Here is a 10,906-nt window from a genome sequence, read left to right as displayed (position 1 = left end):
ATTTCATTCTTCTTTGGGGATGGCCCCTTCCCGTGCCTGTTGGAACAGCGGGACTGGCCTGCACAGAGTCCTGACCTCCACCCGACAGAACAACTTTGGGATGAATTAGAGCAGAGACTGTGAGCCAGTCCTTCTAGTCCAACATCAGTGTCTGACCTCACAAATGTGCTTCTAGACAGCAGGTGTACAGAAGCACCAAAAACACCTATAAACACTTCTAAACCTTTGGAAAGTCTTCCTGTAAGAGTTTAAGCTGCCACAGTTGGTCCTACATCATATTAATCCCTATGGATTAAGAATGGGATGTCACTGATGTTCATATGTGTCTAAAGGTAGACGAGTGAATACTTTTGGCAATAAAGTGTAATCTGTGTGTAAAGCCGGAACGGATGTCTGAGAGATCTTAGTTGGTTCTTAGTTTCACCCAGGAAGGCCCAGAAAACAAAACGACATCTCATCTGTACATCTGCACCAATTTACTGAAGAGTGTAATGCGCAATCTGAGACACTCTTTTAGAATTTTGCGAGTTGAGAAGCGTGCCAGGACTTTTGTAAGAACTTGGTGGAGTGAAATCATGACTCTGATCAGTTACACAATCAATGAAGAACTTTAAATAGAAGTTCACCATAATCTGTAAACAAAGTGGTGCAGGAGGTCTTTAACCCATTTTCTTTTGGTTTCTTTTAACATAAGCTATCAACTCTACACATAAATATTTGATGAACGGCTTTCCTCACACACCCTCCTTCTTCTCATACACTTACACAAGACAATGACACAAACTATGAGGAGCATCCCAAACTGGCAGCACACCCCAATCGCAAACCACATCCAACAGGAGAGTCCCAGTGGGCAATCGTTGGCAGTACCTGAATGCAACACAGATCATTGGAGAAAGTGAGAATGACAAGAAGGAGTTACACATTCAACAAAGGATCGCTTTGATCAAATTTGCAGACATTTTGCAAAAGCTGGACGCACATGTTGTACCCTGAACACTCGTTACAAACAATGTGACGTTCTTCAGGGTGGTTGGTGGGGTTGTAGTTGGAGGCTCTGAAGAACAAAACCACACACCTGTGTTATGTTTCTATTGACTACATATGTAGACAAGGGTCTTCATTCCTAGTAACTGTGTATTACCTTGTACTGTGATGGCCAGATGCTCACTAAATGTATTCCTGCCACAGGTGACGATACACAGCCAGGGCCCGTTATGTGAGGTTTTTACAGGTTTGAGTTGAACTGTTGATGTATTTGTGAGTGAATATGTATTTGGACTTCTCCACTTCACTTCACAACCATGGTGCTGACCTTTCACCTCACACCTGAGCGTTGCCTCATTGTTTAGCTCGAGAACATCAGAGGGTTTGACAGAGACCAAAACTGAGAGGGGAAACAGGCAGATAACCACAGATACAGTGAGAATCACAAAGAGAAAGGGAGACCAACAAGGTGCTTCATCCAAACTCATTACACATGACAAAGCTTTATAACATGAAAGAAAATACAATGAGAGCATATTACACTGAGTATTAAAGAAAAAGTGGTAACTCTTTCACACATGGAACATTTTTGGTGATATGAAAATAACATAAATAAACATTTAACTGTAGAGGGATCGTAATAAGTAGTGACCCAGCTGGTGAGAGAAAAGAGCAGGCCTGGACTGTTTGGTTTGTTTTGGTTTTTTTGGTCACTGTCATAATTTGCTTACACGGCATGACTGTCATATAGAAACACAAAGTAAGCTTTTTATTCAAGTATCTGACAAAAAGAAATAAAAACTAAGGAATACAGCTAAAGTAATTTTTTAAAGAAAATTATGTTTATATAGTTAATAGTATAAAAAATATAGAATTATTAATTAATAGTTATGTCTTATGTAATATTTAATAGCTATGGATGTAATTATAGAGCCCAGCATATGTCCGTGGCCCCTCCGACGCTTCCCCTTCTCCTGATGGACTCCAGCAATGGCAGGGTGGCCACACTTAAGACTGTGGTGGTCCTGCCCACCCCGTGGCTCCGCTCCTGTTCAGGAAGTTTCTGACATTGCCACAGTTTGGAATCAGAGAGGACAAAGTTTTGGCAGGTAGCCTGCCTATAAGACAGAACTTGTTAAAGATGTTGAAGGTTGACTGGGAGAGGATTAAGTTGAATTAAAGGAAATGTAGTCTCCAAATTTCAAAACATATACAAGACATGTTGTGCAAGACATTCATTTTGTATATTTGCTGTATATCCTTTACCTGTTATAGTAAAAGAACCATCAGCCACATAAAATAATTTCCCCTCATTTTTCAGCAGTGATGTTTTTATTAATCTGATTATCAATGTAATGTGCAGGGAACATTAAAACAAAACCATAACTGTCCTAATATGTTAAACGCTGCACTGTTCGGTTATATTTGAACAGTTATTTGTAAATGTATATTTTTCAGGGTCTGCTGTTTACCTGAGAACACAACAAGTGAATGGTTATGACGTGTCCAATCTGCTGAACACGTGAACCGTCCAGCATCTGTTTCTCTCACACTGGAGATTTCCAGATTCGTCTGTCTCACGACTGACCTCCGTGCAAGTTCAACAGTGCCTAACACAGAAAATAAAAATGTTCTAATATAACGTAATCATCAGATACTTTACTGTTAAGTGTTCTGAGATAATCGAGTACCTTTGCGAGTGATGCCTGTCTGATAAACAGTAAAAAGACGGTCATTTCCATGATGCCACTGCAGAGAACGTCTGTAGCTGCTGACCCCACAGTTCAATGTGACTTTCCCCCCGACTTTTGCAAAGAAATCTTCACCTGCAGCAGAGAGTGCACCCAGCACTGAAAAGAAGATGATCACAGTAAATAAATACTTGTCTTTATTAATGCTTATTTAAAGGAGGATATAAGAAAAGTCTCTACATGGAGCTAAACAAGTCATATTTTCTTCATTTTGTCGTAAACTTGTAGAGTGACATTAAACCACCTGGGATCAGTAAAACACCACAACAACCACATTGCTACATGACTTTTCAAGAAGATTAAACATGAGGTCACACACCATCCACAACATGTGTGTGCAGTATTTTAAAGGATTATTCACAATATTGTCTTCAGAAGTATATTCACTCACCAAACACAAACAACACAATCACCTTCATTCTGAAAGTCGACCTGAGGGTTTCAAATAAAACACAAATGAACATTTCTGTTAAAACTAAATCATAATAAGAAAACTAATTAAAAGTGAACACTTTCATTTTATACACAGCTACAGAGAGATGAACACTTTACAGAGAAACCACCAAGCCCGATTTCCATCCTCTCTCTGTGTCGTATGTTAAAAATAAGAAATCCTTTGAAGTCATTCTGAAACATAAAACCCAATTTTAAAATGTAAGTTGAGCTCTTACCTTAATTTTGAGCAGATTCTGTGTCTTTTAGTTCATTTAGTGACGGCAAAAATCTTTCTTCATCCTCTCCGTGCTTCACTTCACTGAAAACAAGAGCTCAAGGATGCAAAAAATGTAGAAGGCGGAAGACATCTGAAGACAGAGCTGCAAAGTTGTAGGCCACTGCAAACCCCAGATCTTTGTGGGTTTGCTACTCATGTCTGCATTTTCCTGCAATCTAGGCCTGGCATTTTCTACTCAGTGCAGTTCTTACAAAAAGCTGAAGAAAGTTCTGCAGAGTGACTTAAAAAAAGCTCAGCTGAACACACTCAGTTAGACTACTCTCATGGATCAATTGTCACAATGTGATCACAATGTGATTACAATGTGATCACAATGTGATTACAATGTGATCACAATGTGATTACAATGTGATCACAATGTGATTACAATGTGATCACAATGTGATTACAATGTGATCACAATGTGATTACAATGTGATCACAATGTGATCACAATAATTCCTGTAACAGAGAAGTGAAAATAACTTGGAACTAAACAGGGAAGTCATAATAGGAAGAATAGAAAGAACACAGAGTTTTATGTAACTTTATCTGGCTGCTCATCAGAAATTAGAAGTCTTTAAGAAGAAAAATAGAAATTTGTCTCCACTGAACTGATTCCATCATGGAAATTTCTTTATACACAGTTTCACTAATTTTCCTTAATTGAGATGTGAGTAGCAAACCCCAGATTTTTGTGTGTTTGCTACTCATGTCTGTAAGTCATAACAGGAAAAATAGAAAGAATGGTAAATGGACTGGTTCTTATATAGCGCTTTTCTACTCTGTCTGAGCATTCAAAGCGCTTTATACAACTAAGAACATAAGAGTTTGAAAAAAGACCAATATTTATTCATCACAGCAGAAGTAAGAAAGTAATATATAAGTAATATATATTCAATATAAAAGAAAATGAAGGTAAATGAGCTGATTTAAAGAGTTAAACTCAGTTTTATTCTTTTGTGTTGTGTTTGTGTTCAAATATTGTGTTCAGCATTTCATCACTGATCTTCCCCTCTTGTCTTATCAGGTTTAGGAGAGTGGAGCGACTGTAAAATCGAGTGTTGCAGTTGTTTGTCTGTCACAGGAACACAAGCATGGAGCAGGACTCGGGAAAAACGTTATTGAAACTGTTGCACATTGCTCACTGATTGCCACTATAAATAAACACACTGTCTCAGACTGGAAGGTCCTGCATTTGGGTCCCGTTCTTGCCATGCACCCTGACAAACTCAGTTACAGATGTCATAATAAAAGTTAAAGCAGGAATCATTAGAAGAAACTCATCCATTTTCTTATTCAAACATGAAACAAACCTTATTCTTTCAGCTATGTTGGTGAGACAGATATAAATCCTCTTGACAGATTTACACATCAGCAGCTATGATATTGATCTCTGTTCAGAGCAGATGTAGAGTATGGTGGCCCCTGCTGAAGCACCTGAAAAGTTACCTCATTTTATTTTAATGCATTTATCATCTGTCCTACATTATAAGTAAAGGAAGGAGGAAGCACATATAATACATTTTCTTATTAACTAATCTATTTTGTTTCTGTGGGAAAATGCCTTGTTTTTAAGTTTTATACCATGCATTTAATAAATATATTATGTAACATTTTTTGAGTAAAGACTACTATTGTAAACCTGATTTCACCTCAACATCAATTAAGGTTCTTTATTTCTAATTGAATCTTTCATAAACGTAAATGGTTTAGGGCCAAGGGTTTCTATGCGATTTACTAGTAAAGTTGCCTCGGATGCTGCATTTTGGTCCTCATCCATCTCTTGCACTGCATTTCTCTTGGATGGATGTCGCCATGATAACTTAATGGTTTTGAAATCCATATTCTGAAGCCTCATTAGCCTCCCCCGGGTGTTAACAAAGGCAAACATCATCATTTTTAGACCACATTCAGGGTGGTCAGTTGGTTCTCTGCTTTCTTGGTTAAAAAGCTGCATCCAAAAAACTGATGCACAGACACATACTTACTGATATGTGTTTGAGCTCTTATGCTCAAAGTAATAAACTAATAAAACACTTGAATTTCACTCACCTGAACTGAAGCACAAACCTCTGGGATGGATATTAGATATCAGAATATTAGTCACACAATCCATTAAAACTTCTCCAAAACGCACCAACTGATCCCTTTGATTGGCAGGTGAGCCTTATTTGTGTAATACTATCTAATATTTAGTTAATATTTATCTAATAGATAGCTTTACCCACCTTGAGAAAACTTTCTTCTGATTGGCTGCCCCTCACAAATACAAGATTAGAATGGCAGGAGAGTGCGGCTTATGTGCTCAACCCTAAAAGCTATTTAGCTGACCAATTAACATTAAGATCATCCACTGTTTTTGACAACATATAGAGCAAAAACTAGAAAAAAATATCAGAAACAAAAATTGAAAGAGCACACAGCTTGACAGAAAGACATTTATTTATCACAACAGAAGTAACAAAGTTTTTTTTTTGAAGTAAAATAAAATAAAACACGAATCATTGAAAAATCACAATGTCCAAACCAAAGGAAAACAAGTTGTTTTGGTGCTTTGTTTTCTTTCTGTAAAACACATTAGTTGTTATTCTTTTTTTTCTATCTCCTCACTCTAACAGGTCGAGGAGGAGGCTGAAGTGATGACAGCAAGCTGCAATCGTCCAAAGACAGAGGAGGGGACTGAAGGTGACTACTGATGGCAGTGGAAATCAACAGTCAGAGTTAGCACAAAGAGTGAAGCTACAACAAAGTCACTTTAATGTTTACCATCAGTAGAACAAGGAGTTCTAGTCACTTCTCTGGCCACAGGTGTATAAAATAAGCATAGGCATTCAGACCTCTTCTACAAACTTTTGTTGAACAACGAGTCGCTTTCAGGAGCTCATTTAATTCCAGTGTGGTGCCATGATAGGATGCCACCTTGCAACAAATCCAGTTGTGAAATGTTGTTGTTACTAAATATTCCACAATCAGCTGTTAGTGGCATTATAACAAAGTGGAAGCGATCGGGAATGACAGCAATGCAGCTATAAAGTGATAGGTTGTGTAAAATCACAGGGTAGGGTCAGCGGATGCCGAGCTTCATAGTGTGCAGAGGTCTCCAACTTTCTGCAGAGTCAATCGCAACAGACCTCCAAACTTCAGGTCTTAAGATTAGCTCAAGAACAGTGCACAGGGAGCTTCATGGGATGGGTTTTACACAACCAAGCAGCTGCATCCAAGCCTCACATCAACAAACACAATGCAAAACATCACATGCAGTGTTTTAAAGGATGCCACCACTGGACTCTTGAGCAGTGGATACATGATTTATGGAGTGACAAATCATACTTCTCCATCTAGCAATCCAGTGGATGAGTTTGGTTTAAAGGTTGCCAGGCGAAGGGTACTTGTCTGACTGCATTGGACTTACTGTAAAGTTTGGTGTAGAGGGGATTATTGTGTGGGATTGTTGTTCTGGAGTTGAGCTTGGTCGCTCCAGTAAGAGGAATTGTTACTGCTTCAGCATACCAAGACATTTTGGAGAACTTCATGCTGCCAACTTTGTGTGAACAGTTTGAGGATGGCCTCTTCCTGTTCCTCCACAAGACAGCACAAAGCAAGGTCTATAAAGACATGGATGAGCGACTGTGGTGAGGAAGAACTTTTGAACAGAACATCTTTAGGATGAATTAGAGCGGAGACTGCAAACCAGGCCTTCTCATCTCAGTGGTAAATGGTAAATGGTACATCTACTGATTTACTGAAGAGTGTAATAGATAATCCGAGACACTTAATTAGACTTTTGCCAGTTGTGAAATGTCCAGGACTTTGTAAGAGCTTGGTGTAGTTAAACTATGAATCTGATCAGTTACACATTCGGCGAAGAGGTTAGACCAACATAATCTGTAACCACAGCTATCAACACTATACATAAATACTTGATGGACGCCTTTCCTCACATACCATCCTTCTACTCATGCACTTACACAAGACAGTGACACAAACTATCAGGAACATCCCAAACTGGCAGCACACCCCCATTGCAATCCACATCCAACAGGAGAGTCCCAGTGGGCAATCGTTGGCAGTACCTGAATGCAACACAGATCATTGGAGAAAGCGAGAAAGACAAGAATGAGTTACACATTCAACAAAGGATCACTTTGATCAAATTTGCAGACATTTTCAAAAGCCGGACGCACATGTTGTACATGTTGTCTTCTGAACACTCGTTACAAATAATGTGATGTTCTTTCGGGTGGATGGTGGAGTTGTAGTTGGAGGATCTGAAGAACAAAAACACACATCTTTATGTTTCTTTTGACCACATATGTGCACATGGCCTTCAGTCCATGCACCGTGTATTACCCTTTATAGTAATACACTTACTCAGTTGTTTGCCATCACAGGTGATGATACACTCCCAGGTCCCATTATGTGAGCTTGTTACAGATTTGAGTTGAACTGTTGATGGCCATTCAGGTGAATCAGCATTTGGGCTCTTCCACTTCACTTCACAACCTTTTAGCAGATGTTTCACCTCACAGTGGAGCGTTGCCTCATCACACAGCTTGAGAACAGCAGAGGGAGTCACAGAGACCGAAACTGAGAAGGACGGAGGTGAGGATACAGTGAGAATCAGAAAGAGAAAGGGGAGTCGTTAGACACATGGCACAGCTTTATAACATGAGCGAAAGAGTTAAGAAAAAACAAAGCGGCATATTACACTGCATGTTAATAGACAAATAACCATTTCATACACTTGTCAGAATTTTATGGATAAAACCACCAAAGATTTAACAGTGGCAGGATCACAGGATAAGGCTTGGACAATTTATTACATCAGAAACTGATTCTTATTTTTGCATTTCAAACAATTGAAGGCCAGACTGTAAAGTTTGTTGGTTACTCTCTCATCATTTGCTTATACAGACAAGACTGCCACATAGAAACACACCATAGGTTTTTCTCTAAGCAGCAGTTTACTGAAAACAAATACAACAGAAAATAAGGACACTTTTATGTTAAAGCTCATACATTATAGTTACAGAACCATTAGTCACATTGAAAAAATTCCCCTCATTTCACAGCAGTGATGTTTTTATTAAACCCATCACTGCTCCATTAAATGTGAACATTTATTTGTAAATGTATATTTTCTGCTGTTTACCTGAGAACACAACAAGTGAATGTTTTCGAGGTGTCCAATCTGCCGAACATGTGAACCATCCAGCATCTGTTTCTCTCACACTGGAGATTTCCAGATTCGTCTGTCTCACGACTGACCTTGTGATGGATGTTGGATTATGGGAAATGTAGGACTCTATGGTTTCAAGACTTGAACTTTCAGTACTATAATCTGGATTTTGCTCTTTGCTATTTTGAATTTTCCCCTTAAATTCATGGTAAAATTGCTGGAATGTTCCTGTGTGTGTGTGTGTGTGTGTGTGTGTGTGTGTGTGTGTGTGTGTGTGTGTGTGTGTGTGTGTGTGTGTGTGTGTGTGTGTGTGTGTGTGTGTGTGTGTGTGTGTGTGCGCGCGCGCGCACTTGTAAAAAGTAGATTTTAAATTGATGTATATCATTTTCCATTATAACTGACCTACAAGAGTAAATTGCACAACTGTTTACCTGAGAACACAGAAAGTGAATGTTCATGATGTCTCCAATCTGCCAAACATGTGAACTGTCCAGCATCTGTTTCTGTCACACTGGAGATTTCCAGATTCGTTTGTCTCACGACTGACCTCCATGCAAGATCAATACTGCCTAACACAGAAAATAAAAATATGTTCTTATAGAATGTAATCATCATATACTGATGTTAACTATTTCAAGATAACCAAGTACCTTTGCGAGGAAAGCCTCTCTGATCAATACTATGAAGAAGGTCATATCCATGAAGCCACTGCAGAGAGTAGCTGTAGCTGCTGACTCCACAGTTCAATGTGACTTTACCCCCAACATTTGCAAAGAAAACTTCCCCTGCTGCAGAGAGTGCACCCAGCACTGAAAATAAGGGAAATAAATTAAATAAATACTCATCTTGTATTAATGTGTACTTAAAGGAGGATATAACAAATGTCTTTACATGGAGACAAAACCAGAAATATTCTCTGTATGTCGTCATAAACTTGTAGTGACATTAAAGAACCTGAGATCACTAAAAGCCACTTTTATAAATTATTTTTTAAATTAGATTAAACATGAGGTCACACACCATCTACAACATGTGTGTGCAGTATTTTAAAGGATTATTCACAATATTGTCTTCAAGTATATTCACTCACCAAACACAAACAACACAATCACCTTCATTCTGAAAGTCGACCTGAGGGTTTCAAATAAAACACAAATGAACATTACTGTTAACACGAAATCATAACAAGAAAACTAATTAAACGTGAACACTTTCATTTCATACACAGCCACAGAAAGATTCTTCTTCACATGAACACTTTACAGAGAAACCGCCGAGCCCTCGCTCTGTTTCCGTTAAAAATAATAAAACCAGGCATTACACTTAAAAAGTGAAAAAGAGTCTCACTGAGAAAGTCAAACATTTCCTGTGGCTCCTTAATTTAATCTCACCAACAGCTCATGTGAAGGTGTTTCCTGTAAATCTGCTGTAACTTTATCTGACTGCTCATCAGAAATGAGAAGTTTTTAAGAAGAAAAATAGAAATGTGTCTCCACTGAAGTGACCCCATCATTGAAATTTCTTTAAACACAGTTTTACAAATTTTCCTTAATTGAGATCCAATTAATTTGTGTCATATTGAACACTTAACATTTAAGATTTTTTGCTTAAAACTAAGTTAATCAATTACTCCAAACAACACACTGAGACCAAAAACTAAATTCTGATTCTCAGTTCTGTCATTAATATTGTTGTATGTAATCTCAATAAATACATTCACATCTCAAAATGAGTGAATTTATGTCTTTAACATCATAAATTAATGTTATTGTACACATCAAGGCTTGGAAACAGAGTTTGACAATTTTTCTTATTATTTGTTTAAATGGTTTTAACTTGGACTCCTTTATGCAGCTCGTTCTGAAACACTACTCAATCTGTATTTGCTCTTAAACTGGTGCCTCTGCCAGTAAGCTTGAAAAGAAAGGATAACCACATTAAATCCATTTTACAAGATAAAACAAAAAGAAACAAATGAAACTAAATTTGAAGATGAAGCTTGAGCTCTTACCTTAATTTTGAGCAGATTTTGTGTCTTTTAGTTCAGCAAAAATCTTTCTTCATCCTCTCGTGCTTCACTTCAACAAAAACAAAGATCTCAAGGATGCAAAAGTGCAGAACCCAGAAGGCCTTTGAAGAGAGAGCTGCACTCTGGAAATCTGCAGGTTGACGCAAACCCCAGATCTTTGTGGGTTTGCCACTCACGCCTGCACTTTCTGCAATCGAAGCTTTGCATTTTCAAAACAGTGCAGCTCTTTAAAAAACACGGAATGA

General features: G+C 38.2%; 2 protein-coding genes across 4 annotated transcripts; both read right to left on the bottom strand.

Moving 5' to 3' along the window:
- Window positions 1-531: 531 nt before the first annotated feature.
- On the bottom strand, window positions 532-3,157 carry LOC148100533 (uncharacterized). Of its 3 annotated transcripts, none has more exons than XM_087848260.1 (6): window positions 3,130-3,157; window positions 2,679-2,837; window positions 2,460-2,597; window positions 1,145-1,387; window positions 974-1,057; window positions 532-870 (listed from the first exon to the last, which is right to left on the bottom strand). In XM_087848260.1, the coding sequence occupies exons 1-6, from the start codon at window positions 3,155-3,157 to the stop codon at window positions 704-706; spliced, it is 819 nt and encodes a 272-aa protein (XP_087704386.1). In that variant the 3' UTR covers window positions 532-703. The 3 variants fall into 3 exon arrangements, with proteins under 3 accessions (XP_087704386.1, XP_087704387.1, XP_087704388.1); XM_087848261.1 differs by having other exon boundaries at window positions 983-1,057; XM_087848262.1 differs by having other exon boundaries at window positions 1,172-1,387.
- A 2,732-nt stretch (window positions 3,158-5,889) lies between these two features.
- On the bottom strand, window positions 5,890-10,706 carry LOC102788803 (uncharacterized). Its single transcript, XM_087848259.1, has 7 exons — window positions 10,644-10,706; window positions 9,723-9,763; window positions 9,283-9,441; window positions 9,064-9,201; window positions 7,804-8,040; window positions 7,647-7,721; window positions 5,890-7,526 (listed from the first exon to the last, which is right to left on the bottom strand). The coding sequence occupies exons 2-7, from the start codon at window positions 9,748-9,750 to the stop codon at window positions 7,360-7,362; spliced, it is 804 nt and encodes a 267-aa protein (XP_087704385.1). The 5' UTR covers window positions 9,751-9,763; window positions 10,644-10,706; the 3' UTR covers window positions 5,890-7,359.
- Window positions 10,707-10,906: the final 200 nt, after the last annotated feature.

The sequence above is a fragment of the Neolamprologus brichardi genome, chromosome 11 (genome assembly GCF_056152115.1).
Source record: "Neolamprologus brichardi isolate AB-2024 chromosome 11, ASM5615211v1, whole genome shotgun sequence".
Classification (NCBI taxonomy): domain Eukaryota; kingdom Metazoa; phylum Chordata; class Actinopteri; order Cichliformes; family Cichlidae; genus Neolamprologus; species Neolamprologus brichardi.
Note: the sequence above shows the minus strand (reverse complement) of the source record. Positions and strands in the feature narration are given on the sequence as shown.

Excerpts from the sequence above, each read along its gene's own strand:
- LOC148100533 (XM_087848260.1), bottom strand. The coding sequence starts at position 3,157 with ATGAAGGTGATTGTGTTGTTTGTGTTTG. Across the intron at positions 2,838-3,129 it reads GATTGTGTTGTTTGTGTTTG|TGCTGGGTGCACTCTCTGCT; the intron begins GTGAGTGAATAT and ends TCTTCTTTTCAG. Across the intron at positions 1,058-1,144 it reads TCTGGCCATCACAGTACAAG|AGCCTCCAACTACAACCCCA; the intron begins GTAATACACAGT and ends TTTGTTCTTCAG.
- LOC102788803 (XM_087848259.1), bottom strand. The coding sequence starts at position 9,750 with ATGAAGGTGATTGTGTTGTTTGTGTTTG. Across the intron at positions 9,202-9,282 it reads GAGAGGCTTTCCTCGCAAAG|GCAGTATTGATCTTGCATGG; the intron begins GTACTTGGTTAT and ends TTTCTGTGTTAG. Across the intron at positions 7,527-7,646 it reads GAGTGTTCAGAAGACAACAT|GTACTGCCAACGATTGCCCA; the intron begins GTACAACATGTG and ends TGTTGCATTCAG.